The 14,980-nt window shown below is 39.4% G+C and overlaps 1 protein-coding gene across 4 annotated transcripts in view; it reads left to right on the forward strand.

The window, feature by feature from the left end:
- Positions 1–14,980, forward strand: part of USP37 (ubiquitin specific peptidase 37) — a 39,553-nt gene that overhangs the window by 13,007 nt on the left and 11,566 nt on the right. For 3 of the 4 annotated variants that reach the window (XM_030017031.2, XM_030017032.2, XM_030017033.2), the window contains exons 11-18: positions 1,193–1,316; positions 1,584–1,789; positions 3,475–3,592; positions 4,802–4,881; positions 6,239–6,403; positions 7,912–7,977; positions 9,189–9,339; positions 13,165–13,417. In XM_030017031.2, coding sequence (XP_029872891.1) covers positions 1,193–1,316; positions 1,584–1,789; positions 3,475–3,592; positions 4,802–4,881; positions 6,239–6,403; positions 7,912–7,977; positions 9,189–9,339; positions 13,165–13,417 — 1,163 coding nt within the window. The remainder of the gene's footprint in view (positions 1–1,192; positions 1,317–1,583; positions 1,790–3,474; positions 3,593–4,801; positions 4,882–6,238; positions 6,404–7,911; positions 7,978–9,188; positions 9,340–13,164; positions 13,418–14,980) is intronic. The other variant, XM_030017035.2, reaches the window with a different exon arrangement.

A 14,980-nucleotide genomic window follows, 5' to 3' on the forward strand; every position in this document is an offset into this window, starting at 1 on the left:
CTGAAGCTTGTGGCCCATATACCTAATGGTAAACTGTGTGGGTAGAGCTTGTGTCATAGTACCTCTGATGGAGGGCAGTGTGTGATCCTGTGCCTAAGTACAAGTCAGCGTTGATACTCAGTAGCATCTACTTTGGCTTCTATTGGTTTGCGTATTGGCACTTGATCTAACATGATAAATGTTTTTCTGGTTGAAAAGTGATTGCCTATCAGCTGCTTTGTGGTGGAAAAACCATTTTTCCCAACATGCTTCCCTGAGCAGTTGTAGAGGGTCAGGGTAGCGTACACTGTTACTGTAGCTCAGCAGAATAGGAGAAACTTGTTGAGCTGCAGTAAACTGATCAGATTCTTTGGATAACTGAGTATTAGTTATTGTTTGGGGTGGGAGGGGATTGCACAGGTCTTTCCTGTCTTTCTGTCTTTTTTTGTGCATCACGGAACATGAATTCTTCCCATCATCTTCCCATGTATGTACTATGACCGAAACTGTTGTGTTTGGAATATATTGGGTGTGTATTTCCTGTGAAATCATAAAGCAGTTGTAAAAGATAACTAAATCACAATAACTGAGAGGCACAGGTAAAGTCAATTTCAACAGTTTTTTAACAAAGTTACCAGTAACACTATACATAGCATGGACCAAGGAACTCTTCATGGTTCTTTTTATTACAGCTTTTGTCTACTCTGTTGTAATGTTTTACTGCCAAAAGGAGTAAGGCTTGAAACTGAGTGGAAATTTAAAAATAATAAAAAAAAAAAATAGAAACCAGTGTGACCATCCAAGTTGAATTTAATGATTTTGTGCTGCTTATTTTGGTGCCATGTGATGTCATCTCGTATCAGTACAAACATTTTCAAAAAGCATTGTGGTTTGGTGTTTTTTTTTTTCTCGTAAAAGATATAGCAGAAATAAGTTTATAGAACTTTATAAGGCTCTTCTCTTTACCTTAAAAGATTGTGAAATTTTTTTGTTCATTCGGGTCCTGTTCCAATGATGACCTCAAATGAGATTTCAAAATACTTGAAATGGAGAAGGTTAATTATATATGAGATATTTTCATACAGAACCCCTAAACCACTTATCACAGGAGAAAAGCTTTTAGAGACTCTTAAAATGAGGTATCATGAGTTTTATTTTGTTCCTCTAAAGTCCTGGAAAGCCAATCAGTGTTTCATTGCATTGACTTCTGCAGACGTTTTGCCCATCTGCTTGCTAAAAAGGATGTCTGCAGCCCTGAGGTTAAGAAAGAGCTGCTCAAGAAGGTGAAAAGTGCCATTTCAGCTACTGCAGAGAGATTTTCTGGGTACATGCAGAACGTAAGTACCATATTGTCTCAAAACAATTATGTGTAATTTGTTCAGTGTTTGGACTGCACCGAACTTCAGTCAAGCTTCAACTCTATTTGACAGAGACTTGAGGTTTTGATTGAATGACAACGATTGCCTGCTGTTTGTTAGAGCAGAACTGCCTTAATATTGCTGAACGCAATGAACTAAAACATAATTTCCCAAGTCTGTGTGTGTTTGAGAGAAAGATACTGAGTGAAGTTGTACAAAATCACTTAGAGTTTACTCTGTTTCTAGGATGCACATGAGTTCTTGAGCCAGTGTCTGGATCAGCTGAAGGAAGACATGGAAAAGTTAAACAAAACTTGGAAAAGTGAGCCAGTCCCTAATGAAGATAACTCACCTGGACGGGCTTCTGATGACCTCTCAGCCACCAAAGTTTATACGTGTCCAGTTATCAGTAACTTAGAGTTTGAGGTTCAGCATTCTATCATTTGCAAAATGTAAGTATGCTTGAGAGCTTTTCTCGTACTTACCTTAAAAGACTGGGAAGTGTTTCTCTCTTACATGACTTCATCTGCAGGCTATAATTAGAACTACGTTTTTTTCAAAGCTAGATATTTAGAAAATATTCTATGGTCTAGAAATGCTGTAAACTTCACACCATGCTGTCTGCTGCTACAGGCCTTCTTTAAACAGTTTCATACCATCTAGTTCATCATTACATATCCAGCGGAAAGCCTCTGTGCTTTGCTTTTTGTGTACTGGTTGTATGAGAATAGAGAGAAAAGGGGGTTTCAGCCAAGTAATGGTTCCTCTTAAAAAAAAAAAAAGGGCGAGCCATGTTTATAATTTGTTTTTTCTAAGGGCTTCCAGGGAATGGCATTTTCTTCTGTCTCTCTAGGTTATTGCGGAAGAAGATGTAAACTAGTATGTCAGGGCATTTGTTGCATATGAACCATGCAGCAGATTCCCATACAGGATGCTTGCATTCCACAGAGTTTTGAACACAGATATTTGGGAATATTACTCTGTGTGCACTGCATTAGTTCTCTAAAGTAATTGAAAGTAAATTACATGCAAGTAATAATTATTGAAGGCAAATGATGGTAGGGTCTTCCCCACCCCCCCCAAAAAAAAGCATAAGAAAACTGAGATTTTTTTTATTTTTTTTTTTTTTTAGATGGAGTCTACTATTTTGTTTCTAAAAACAGTTTGAAAGTATTTCTAGGCTTTCCCTTCTTCTGGACTGGGCTGGGCTCACTTCTTTTCTCCTAAGAATGCTGAATGAAGAAGATGTGTTCAGCTACATAGCAGTCACTTTGATTTCCCGTATGCCTGATCACTTGCCTCTCCAAAGCAGTCTGTGGTTTTTTGCTCTCACTCTTACACAAGTGTTTCTTTCAACTTCTAAAGCATCAAAGTGATATCCCAAAATTCAACTTTGTCATAAGCATCAGTTTCATTTTGATCAGTAAAAATAGATCAATCAAGAGGCATATATTTACTGGGAAGTTACTTTAGCCTAAGAAGTGTAAGTTGTCATTAATTTCAAGTATAGTTTTCATCAGACTTACATAAGTGTCGTAGTTTAACCCCAGCCAGCAGCTAAGCACCACACAGCCGCTCGCTCACTCATCCCTCACCCAGTGGGATGGGGAAGAAAAATCAGGAAAAGTAAAACTCATGGGTTGAGATGAGAATGGTTTAATAGAACAGAAAAGAAGAAACTAATAATGATAATGATAACACTAATAAAAAGACAATAGTAATAATAAAAGGATTGGAATATACAAGTGATGCACAATACAATTGCTCACCACCTGCTGATCGATGCCCAGCTAGTTCCCGAGCGGCGCTTCCCCCCCCCCCCCACTCCCCCCAGTTTCTATACTAGACGTGAGGTCACATGGTATGGAATACCCCTTTGGCCAGTTTGGGTCGGCTGCCCTGGCTGTGTCCTGTGCCAACTTCTTGTGTTCCTCCAGCTTTCTTGCCGGCTGGGCATGAGAAGCTGAAAAAATCCTTGACTTTAGACTAAACATTACTTAGCAACAACTGAAAACATCAGTGTGTTATCAACATTCTTCTCATACTGAACTCAAAACATAGCACTGTACCAACTACTAGGAAGACAATTAACTCTATCCCAGCTGAAACGAGGACAATAAGCATGTTTCTTTTTTAGGTGTGGTGAAACAGTCACTAAACGAGAACAGTTTAATGACCTCTCCATTGACCTTCCGCGAAGAAAGAAATTGCTTCCTTCCCGATCGATCCAGGATTCCCTTGACCTCTTTTTTCGGGTACATAGTTTGGAGGGGAGGGGGGTTATTCAATGTGGAGTATATGTAGGTTATGTACCATATGGAAATTTTGGTCATATAGCCAATTATTAGTTTCTATGACCATGATTGCAGGCATGTGAAATAATTAACTTTGCACTTTTTTGAGGTTTGTACATTAACAGCATACAGGAGTGTTTATTGTAAAATGCTGTGCAGAAGTTAACTGATCCTTTCAATACTGCTGTGAAATAGGTAAACTTCCCCATTTTGTGGTGGATGAGTTGAGGCATAAACAAATACAGAGGAGAGAAGGGAAGATGTCAGACTGAGATACATCACTCAAGAATTGCTGCTTCCTCTCCTGGGCTAGGATGCTTTAACACCTTATGTACTGGCCTAAATTAGCAGGGAGAAAAAAGGTCATGCAGATATAGTAATTAAAAAAATAGTTGTAATACGTGGATGCTCATCTTGTAAGTAGATCTTCAAGGTGAGGTTTCTGAAAGCTAAAAATGAGCCTTACGTCTGTGAATTAGTGTTGTGTTTTGTCATATCTTGAGACAGAACTGTGTTTTTTCTCCATTTACAGATAGTGGTTTCAACAGATAGAATAATTGGCATGCTTATTCCTCTAAAAGCTGGTGGAGGTCTTATACTTAGGATTTAAAAAATTGTTAAAATTGTAGTGGTGTCATTTGGCCTCACTTTAAAAAAAAAGGCTGTAGAAATGTTTGATGGCTACGTCCTGTAATTTCAGCATGGTGATGCTTCCCCTTTTGCTGTTTGTTCAAAACTCTACTCTGGTGCAGCACATCCTTGACAAGTTTAGATGAGGATAGCTTTTCAGGAGCAAAGTTGTAGTTTTGAGCTAGAGAGAAAACTTCATGGCAAATTATCCTCCACCAAAGGTTATTAGAAAAAAAAAAAAGCCAGTGTATGGGAGAGAAAACTGTAAACCTTGCAAGATTGTCCCCCCTCTTTGGAAGCTAATTTGTCTCAACTGTGGCTAATTCACTGGTCTGCAATAGACTTGCAGGAAAAATTCTGCTTGTATTAGTGGATATGTTGCCAGATTGTAAGGTTAGGTCATGTCGAAGGTGACTATAATTTTAAGTGTAACTGCTGTTTCAAAGAGCTTCCGTGACAGCCAAAAGCAATGTGCTTTCTGTTGAGATCTGCTTGATGGGTCTTTTATTCCATTAGTCATGTTTCTGTTCTCTTAAACAGGCAGAGGAGATCGAGTATTCCTGTGAGAAGTGCAATGGAAAGTCTGCTGTTGTCACACACAAGTTCAACAGGCTTCCCAGGTAAATGTTGACATCTGTTCCTCTTTTTCATGGAAGCACACATCACAAAAGTGCAAGCAAAAGTCCCTTGAAGAGTAAAGCTGGGAAAATGGGTGGGACAGCATGTGCAGTGGTCAGCCTGTGAGAAAGATGCACATGCAGACAGTACTCTTCATGATGTTCTTCAGTTTGCCTCTAAAGAAGCTTTCTTGGGCACACTGCAAAACTTCTTTCTTCCTCCCTATTGCTACACAAGGAGAGCTGAGTTTCCCCTTCGCTTGGGGTTTCTGGGATGTGAGGGAAGCGGAAACAGTAAATATATTCTGGAAGTTTAATATTTTGTGCTCAGCTGGCCTGATAGGCAGGACTGAGTTCGAGACATTAGTGCCAGAAGGTATATAGAGGGTTTTGCTTTGATCAGTTAATCCTTCCCATGTTGATACCTGTTTTCTGTCTTGGTAAGCATGGCACTTTGAGGAAGAAGGTAGACACTTTGAGTGTTAATGGCATGCTCAGTAGTTTCTGACCTTGTGGTTGGGTTTAGTTCATTATTTAGAGTGGAGGTGCTTGGAGGTAGGGATCATTTTCTCATGGGATGTAAAGTTAAAAGAGTCTGTTGGATGGACTTTATCTGGCCTATGTCCTTGTCCCAGGTATACTCATACTGAACCCAGTAACTTGGTAGGTAGCTTGCATTTTGCTTAATTAGTCTATTTATGCTAGCACTGCAAAACCTTTGTCAAAGTTTTTGAATATTAGCACAACATGAGTGATGATACAGCTGCATGATCTAAATAGACAGTACAAAGTGCAGCATAAGGGAGAAGATTCAGTGTAAGGAGGCCTTTTCAGGCTCTTATACTGTTGTGATCAAAAGCTCTCACAAAGAGAAAGTGTTGTGAGATAAACCAAGTACACATCTTGCACTGGGCACAGTTCTTCCTCAGTTTTGGGCAGCTGTGTGATCCCTCCATCACAGTCTTGAATGAATATCTGGGAGTAATATACTAGCATTCTGGCCTATAATGATTAATATTTCATTTGTTTCCTACCTATCACTGTGTAGCAGAAATAATGAGTTTGGTAAAAGCTGCTTGCTTCTTGACTGAAGAGCAAGGTGATGCAGATCAAAGTAGCAAGCCTCTGGAGCTGGCAGAGTCTGCACTCTGCACCTTGCACAAAGTTGAGTGATGGACAGGAGAGTAATTACCTGCCTTTTGCCATATAAAAGGTGGATAGTGTTTCCCTACCACCCCAAAGTAATCATCCATTTTTGAGTTGGGTGAATGCATTTTGTAAACAGGGCTACCTGGATTTTGAATAGGTTTTCTGACTTCTGTCTTGAGATTAATATTTGTCCTTCTCTCATATCTCTCAGGGTCCTGATTCTTCATCTGAAACGATACAGCTTCAATGTAGCATTGTCTCTCAATCATAAAGTCGGGCAGCAGGTGGTTATTCCAAGATACTTAACCCTGCTTTCACACTGTACGGAAAGCACTAGGCTGCCACTGACGCTGGGATGGAGTGTCCATTCTGCAGTGTAAGTGTACAACTTGTGATTGATCCATGCCGTGTTAAGCACATATGCCACAAGGTAGGCAGTTGTCAGATCTCCTCCAGAAGATGTCTGGGCAAGGAAACATTAAAATTACACAGCTTCAGATGTGCACTGCTGCTTTGTAATGATGCCATCATGAGAACATATATGGAAAGGAAGCATGACAGCAGCAGTAGGAAGAGTTGGTGAGGCATTATCTAGGGCATATTTGGTAAGATTATATTCTTCACTGTCCTTGTAAGTAACTTTCTATCCTTCTTAAGAGAGCTTCTGTTAGGAATTTCTAAAATTTATGCCTCTCAATCCAAAATAACCTAGATTACCTTTCCCTTCACAGCACACTTAACACTCCTAATTCTGCTTAGGAGACGTAACATCCTACCTTTTTCTGCTAATTTCCACTTGCACCTCCTGTGCTATCATTAATTTTTCATTGTCTTTCCTGTGCCACTGTAGTATCTGAGCACTTCACATGCTGAAAATACTCTCTCCTTTTCCCTGTGACAGTTATTTCTGTACAGCTGCTTGTCCTGAGACACAGAGATTAAACGTGCCATTTGTCACATAGGAAGTTTGTGGCAGAATAGGGAACAAGAAACCCTCAGGTCTCTTGTGGTCCCTGCCTAGTGACATAACCACGGTAGCCATAGTGAGTTAGGACACATCTGGTGTATATGTTCATCAGTGTGGCATCTGTTCTTGTGCTGAAGGTTTAGTGGCGTTTGAGATTTATGTGGATGTTTCCCAAGAGTTTGCTTTAACAACAGAAATCTTAAACACAACAAACAGCTTAAGCTAACCAGAGCAGAAATACTAAAAAATATGTTTGAAATAGCTTTCCAATGGCTTTTTATGTTTGAAATAGCTTTCCAATGGCTTTTTTTAGTCATTGAAAGCATTCTGATTGACCAGAGAGTGGAAGGGTAACTTAAGCTGGAGAGAAGCAGCCCTGGTTTGAGGGGGAAGGTTAGAAAAGATTTCTGCATTGGCAGCCATCTGGTGGACACATGTGTAGTGATAGTGATGGACTTTGAGGAGCCCATGAAAGGATGAAGTGGAGCAGGAAGTTTGTTTAGAAGAATCTAGGTAAGGGAGGAGAAACGGAGACGTGGGACATGCCAGAAAACCGGCTGATCCAGACAGCAGCAGGAGACTGTGGTTTGGGAGCAGGAACTCAAGTGTTGGTGAGAATAAAAAATAAAGGAATGAGTTGTCTTGACATGGGAGCCTAAAGCCTTTAATTTGTGAGCTTGCCCCTAAGGGTGCATCACTAAGAAGTGAATCAAGTTTAAAGGATTATATATGGTTTTGAACAACTGTTGTATATTTATAGCGTGATGGAGTTCCTACTCTACATCTAAGCAATTAGCAAGTACATAATGGTATTCTGCTTGTTTCTTTGGTCACGGATTTGCATGCGTAGCAGACAAGTAAACACTTATTTTTTAAAGACTGTAACTGCTGCAATAAATACTTTGCTTTTTTAATAGTTCCCGTCCATTGAAAGCCTCCCAAATGGTGAATTCCTGTACTATAAGCACTTCCACACCTTGTAGGTGAGTTATAGCTCTGAAATGCCCATGGCCTGCGGTTTCATGGGACAATTTTTGAGGCATTTTAAAATTTTCTAATTCTTCCTTTTTAATGTTTCCACTTTTTCTATTTGTTTTCTTTTCTTTCTATTTTTTCTATTTTTTCTATTGTAGTAAATTATTTCAGCTACTGTCTTTTTTTCATATCTGAGTTTTACTGGTTGTACATGCTAGCTGAAATTAATATCAATGGTACAATTTGCCTAGTTGACATGATCACCTTAGCATTTCTTTTGAGAGCCTTTGGGGACTTGTAAGTAAGCAAAGATTATTTTGTTTCAGACAGAAGGCAGGGCATCAGAATGAGAACTGCATTTAGTTTGTACAGATGATTTCTCAATGCCAGATATCTTAAACAAGCTTACATTTGTAGTTGCAAGCCACATATATAAGAAGCAAAATGGTTTCTAATTCTGTAGTCTAGCTCTTTTCTCTATTCTGGTTCTGTGGAGCCCCAATGTGTGTTCTGGGAACAGGTGGTTAGTTCCTTAAGTTTATTTGCAAAGATGAGAGAGCATTGTTTTTATGGGCTGTTTCGAAAGGCCAGTTTTTGTTACAGTGAAAAATGTGATATCACACTGGATAGTTTTGCGTTGTGGAATACTTAAAGACCAGATTTCCTAATTGAGCAGAAATCACGACTTCCCCAGACTCTCTTGTCTTCTGTTCTAAAGAAGCAAGAGTTTATCTTGATGAAAGAGCAAACAGGAAAACTGGAAAACTTGTGCAGATTTGTGCTTTTTATATCCTAGTAATGATGTTGGAAGTCCTGTGTCCAGCTTAGTTAACTTCAGAAGTCAAATGGTTTGTGCTGAGTTCTACATGTTACTGTGGACTCGACTCAAATGAGTACTGTCTGAGATTGCTAGGTAATAAAGTGCAGAATCCTTGGCCTTAGAAGCAAGAGCCAGACACTTAGTAACTTTTAAGGTTGTAAGCTGCTATTGCAGGCTTGAAGTAGGTATGTCAGTTAACCTAGTAAAATATACCTTTTCTGAAAACCCTGCCTGCTATGTTAATAGATTGTCGTTGTCAATTGTTGCAGTTTGTTCCCCAGATTTTACTGCCCCGCAATATGAAAGTTGAGTGTGACATTTCTTTAACAGTTACTTTGAAACAGATTTGTACAATGCTACAATGCTATGAAGTTTTATAGCCATGTTTTTAATTTACAGAAAATACACTTTCAAGTCAAAGAGCTCTGCAGCACTCTATGTAGATTCTGACAGTGATGATGAGCCATTGAAACGCTCTGTTGCCCATAGCCAAAGGTTGTGTAACGTGCAGACTAGAGATCAGCAACAACTGCAAGAAGAGCCGGAAAAGGTAAGGAAAAAACTGCAAACTTTCATATACAGTGATCCTATATGTGCTCATGTCTGGCCTGTGCTTTTCTTAGCATAGACTGTGAGTAAAACTGATGTAAGATAAGTTTTTTCTCCTAATTAGCACTGCAATGCTGGAAGGGAGTGCTTTGCTAATTGACCTCTCTGTATAGTTGTCTTGGGTTCCCACTGGGAACAGAGGTAATTGCGTTGCAACTCCAGTTTTCAGGTTATGTATACCAGCTGCTTAGCAGTTTTGTCAGTCCTTTGGGTAACTTTCACTAATAATGTTCCCAAGCTGAAATATAATGGGCTGTCAATAATAAAATTATGCAGTAAAGACCTTGATTAAATCCAGTACAAGTTGAACTAGGCAAAATATTCAATTGAGAGAACTTCTTACCCATCCAATCTGTGTCCCCTTTCAAGTGTGGCTTTTTAAATGCTTTTAGAAACTGAAGCTATCAGTCTTTGGAGGTGAACACATAGAAGTGTGTAGAGATCAAGTTCATTGGTGTAAAGGCACAGTTAACTTCAAATTGCCTTCAAGCTCTTCATTGTGACTAGTATTAATGTTACCAAGATATTTTTTGCCTCTATCAGGGCAGCGTATTAGCAAGTAGATGAGTTGTGTGGGAAGGAATGATGACCCAGAAGGGAAAACAAGAAGCTTAGAGGATTATATTGCAGTACTACTTTCTTCTATTAAGTGTCGCAGGTCTAGTGCTTAGGACAAGTGTCCTGCATCTCTGCTTCTCTAAAGTTTTTGACAATGTTCATGGGGTTATTTTAATCAAGCAGGGACTTGTGGTCTTGATTATGGCATCAAAGGACAGGAGTAAAGCTGGCTGAACAGCAATAGGTAACACGAGGAAGATACCTACAGTTTCTGATCTGATGGGAAGATCAAACCAAGGGAGGAACCTGATCCACTCAGTATTTAATAAATGATAAAATAGATAATGAGTATTAAATTCTCAGAAGACCCAGAGCTGGAAAGGGCTGCCAGTATGATGAAGCTCAGAACTACAGTTAAGAATTATCTTGACAAATCTGAGAAATTGCATAAAAATAGGAGGGGTTGTTCAGTAGGAACAGGCTGAAGGTGCTAATCTTAGCAGGACTAATCGCCTGTAAATGCAGGATGGGAACAGCTGGGAAAGCAGTGGGCCTTCAGAAAGGGTGTGAAAGGTGACAGCTGGTCACGAGGTCAGGCTGGTTGAAAACAGAAGTGTATAGACAGAGGCATAGCCTGCAGGTTGTGTGAAGTAACCCTCCTTTTTTCCTCAGCATTGAGCTTTAGCTGGAGTTCTGTATCCAGCTTTGGGCTCCAGACTGAAAAGAGTTATACATTAATTGGAGAGGGGCCAGAGGAGAGGAACATGAATGGTCAGAGGTTTAGAAAGGAAGATTTTTGGGGAAAGAGCAGGCGAGTGAACTTGGGGTTTTTAGTTTTAGTTTAAGGAGAAACATAAGCAGAGCTTGTGTCTTCAAGGAAGGGAAAGAAATTAATAGAAACACCTGAGTTGTTTTCCATGCCTGTGGTGGATAGAACAAGAAGTAATAGACCAAATTGCAGACAGTGATTTTTTAGGTGACATGTGAGGGAAAACTTCCTGATGCTCAGGATGTGTAGGGATGGAATGGATTGCTTTAGGAGAAAGCAGAAAACCCTTTGCTGAAGGTCTCAGGAACAGGGTAGGCAACTACTGTCCTGCATGGCACATCTATAGCTGGCTGTGGGTGGGGGAAGGAAACTAGCTTGTCTGAAGTCCCTCTTATGTATAGAAAAAGTATTCCAGACTGTCCTAAATTATTCTTCCTTGAGTTTTGTTCATGAGGAAGTGTAGGTAGTCTCTATCACACAAGCCCTGTGAGTGCAGAAATTGTGGGAATAAAGCCTATTAATTTGAATAGCAAATTAATTATAGGCTTTCCAGCCTGTTGTGGGAAAGAAACAGTGGTGGTGATGATTCCTCATAAGTGACTTTATTCTTTGTGGCTGTGCACGATGGCCACTCCTCAGCCACCAGCCTGACCAGCCATCTGTGATCATTAACAAGATCCTCTGCCCTTCTCAGCGTTGTCCTGGGAGGACCTGGTCCTGGTCCTTGGAAGTGGCATTACTGCTGCTGCACCATTTCCCTTGGTATGCTTCTTGTAGCAGCTGTGGATGTGATTGCATTAGGGGCTTGGTAGTCACTTTGTATGGCCTGTATATCCCCTGTGGGGCACTGCTTGCAAAACAGTCCTGCCATGTGGGAGAACAGCTGGAACAGCGGGGGTATACGACATTGGGTTGGCAGGGCAAATAGCAGTTATCCAGCTAAAGTGGGCAGAACTGCAATTTCTGTGATTTCTGCCTCTGCAGATGAAGTAGTATTTGAAGTACTTTTTAAAAATACTTATTTAAAGCAGCCTGTATTAGAGCCTAAGCTACTTTAAAATCTATGCAAATAATTTCTAATAGAAAAGTTGTATTCAAATAATGCAGAGATGCTGCCAAGTCTTTAAAGTCCAGCCACTGAATTAGTGGTAGTTGTTGGCAAAGTGCCTGGCACTAGGGTTTGCTGAAGAGCTAAACCAGTTTTGACATTAGTAGCCTACAGGTGTAGAGAGAGAAATCAGAAAGCTTAAAAAGCAGGTACTCTGCTTTCCTTATTCAGTGCATGAATAGATGTGAGGAGAGAGGTTTAAATTTGTCAGTTCTAATTCTTGGAGGGCATGATGTCTAGAACAAGCAATTTAGTTGGCTAATTCATTTGCTAATCTTGTTTGATAAGCCAGTTTTAATACAAAATGTTTGCCGTATAAAACTAGCCTAGCTCATCAAAAGCTTGCTGTATTTAAGTAAAAAGCAGCAGTAAAAATGTATTTTTGATCATTTTAATGAAGTTCTGAAATCCATCCAAATGCAGTTTGGAATAAGACCTGAGTAAGTACATTCTGATAGAAACTATTTTTCCCCATTTTTAACATAACATAGGGGGGAAAAAAATCTAAGCATGTGGTAAGTAGTGTAATTGTGTAAATATGTGTACATGGAGGTTAACCTCCTGGTTAACAGTTAATATCAAAATGATTGAAATTACTATATTAGTTGCAAGTCAGTATGGAGTAGGAGTTGATGAGTGTCAGTTTTAGGAAAATAGGTAAAAAAGGAAAAATTCAGCTTACGACTAAAGTGGTTTTCCTTTCTTCCAATTTAAAGTCATTCTGTTCCCTTTAGGAAAGAATAATTCCCCCCTTTCCCTGGTTAACTGTTTTCTTACTTGGTTTGCAGAGTCCTGCCTACCCCCACCGCCCCCACCTCCCGCAAGATTTCATATGGCAAGTCTGCAGCACCAAACCTAATTTTAATTGCTCTTCATACCAGCCTGATTTCAGTTCCTATTCTTCCATCCCTGTGTTCAAGTTCAATTACTCTCATGTTGCTGCTTCAGCCTTTGTTAACAAACTAGCAATTTCACTACTTGTGCCTCAGCACTGACTTGCCAGAGGCTTGAGGATTCATCAGAATCTAAAGGTGGAACATGTGTTGAAGGAAAGAAAGGAAAAGGGAAGAGTTATTTTGTGTGTGTTAATCCACAGGGCCTGTACAAACTGGTTGTAGTTTATATTTAAATATTATTCCTTGGAGTGAATGTAGCTATGAAGGTTGTCTCTCCATGGAGTCTTACATAATGCTGTTTAATGTTGACAGAGCCAAGCTCCCACTTCCTGGGTTAATAAAATAATAATTAAAAAAAAATCTCCACAGAAATGTAAAGCTGATGTTATATACCTGTTTATTCAAGCACTTAATCATAAGTCCATTCGTCTGTAGGGTTCAAAAAGAAGTAAAATGGAGGGTGATAAACCCGAGCTGGGAAATGCTGGTTTTGATGGGATGAGCGAAGATGAGCTGCTAGCAGCTGTCTTAGAGATTAGCAAAAGGGAAGCTTCTCTGTCTCTGAGCCATGATGAAGATAAGCCCACAAGCAGCCCAGACACTGGTTTTGGAGACGACGAAATTCAGGAATTGCCAGAAAACCTGGAATCTATGGAGATGGAGAAATCCAAAGCAGCGTTAGACTCAGGTAAGGCAAAGTTACCATCTTAATTGGACTATAGCAAGCTAAAGCAGGTTACTGATAGCAGCAGGGTAGTAATGTATGGTGGCAGAATCTGGATGCAAGTCCACTGCTGAAACTGCCTGACATCCTCAGAGTTTTCTTACAGTTTCCCTGTGTATAAAGTGTTTAATTCATTGAACTGTGAAAATGTATTTTCTTGTATGTCTGTCACCTTTCTGATAAAGGTAAGGTCATCTTCAGAGTTAATTTCCATTTTTTTTCTCTCACGATTAACACATGCTTCTACTGGTTCCCGTACCAGACAATTCAATTTACTAAGATTTGGCAGTGTCTGGAACTTAATCTTCTGTAATCAGAAAGTATTTTCATTTCTGTAGCTGTGGCAGCCTGGGCAGCATGGTAGCAGTGTTCACATTGCTGATGTGCAAGAGTGATGTCTGGGGTGCATAAGACTAGAATGCTTTCCTAAATGGATTATTTTGTCAGTAGTTACTAATAAATTTAACACTATCTCTGTAATTTTTTTCTAATACTTTTTAATGTGAGAGTAGACCCTTGAGCATAAGAGACTCAGCATGTGAATTATGGCCTCTGACCCAGAAACACAGTTAAGTACAAGGAGGAGCCTGTTTGATCTCAGTGTGGGGAAATTGAGTGTCTTCCTTTAGTTGGCTGAAGGAAAGTTAAGTGTTTATCGTTTGTTGTGTGCTATATGCTTTCAGTCAGATTTTTAATTCCACTAGCCTGGAAAAACAGGCCAACAATATGCCTGCCTTCTCCTCTGAGAGCCAGGAAGTTAAATATTAACAACAAAAAACCTCACTCTATTATCAAAAATCACACTTGTTTCAATGGACAACTCTTGAGAGCTTTCATGTTGGAAGGCAGTGTATAAGAAAACTAAGTCTGTGGTCAGCCTTGTTTGTGCCCTACTTTATATACACTGATGTTGTTTATGGTTGTGTGAAAGAGAGTTGTGAGTGTGTGGCCATGTAAATATCTCTCTCTCCAGGTTTTCTTTGGAAAGTATAATGTAATTATTTGAAGGCTCTACTGTGACACTTAAGCAAAGAGTATGTGTTTAATAAAGGTTTCTGTATTTTTTCATTAAGAATGCAGTTAACACTCAACATTGCATTCAGCTTTCTGTATTTGACTGTGTATGACCAAAACCCACAAGTACTTCTCAAAGCATACGGTTTGGCATTCAGATGAGGTATGTGTGTATGTTAAGTTACCAGTTACAGCAGCTGAATGTAACATGCCATGAGTTCACAATCCCATGTTCTATTTAAAGGAAACTTAATTGCAAATGATGCTTTGCTATATCAGACAAGATGATTCTAAATATGACTGATTTAACTTGGTCCATTTCTTGTTACTGCTAGTAATTTTTTTTGTAAATGCTGAATAATTTGTGGTGCTTTCAAAAAAGGCTAATTTAGAAATGACAGAAGATGTCTTTTCTGCTACATGAATCTCAAATAACAGTTGTATGAGTCAAGTGAGTATTTCTTCTTACATTGGAGGTTTTCAAAGGTCATGTAATAAATTCTGTTTTGTTTT

Source organism: Aquila chrysaetos, chromosome 6, assembly GCF_900496995.4.
Source record: "Aquila chrysaetos chrysaetos chromosome 6, bAquChr1.4, whole genome shotgun sequence".
NCBI classification, from domain to species: domain Eukaryota; kingdom Metazoa; phylum Chordata; class Aves; order Accipitriformes; family Accipitridae; genus Aquila; species Aquila chrysaetos.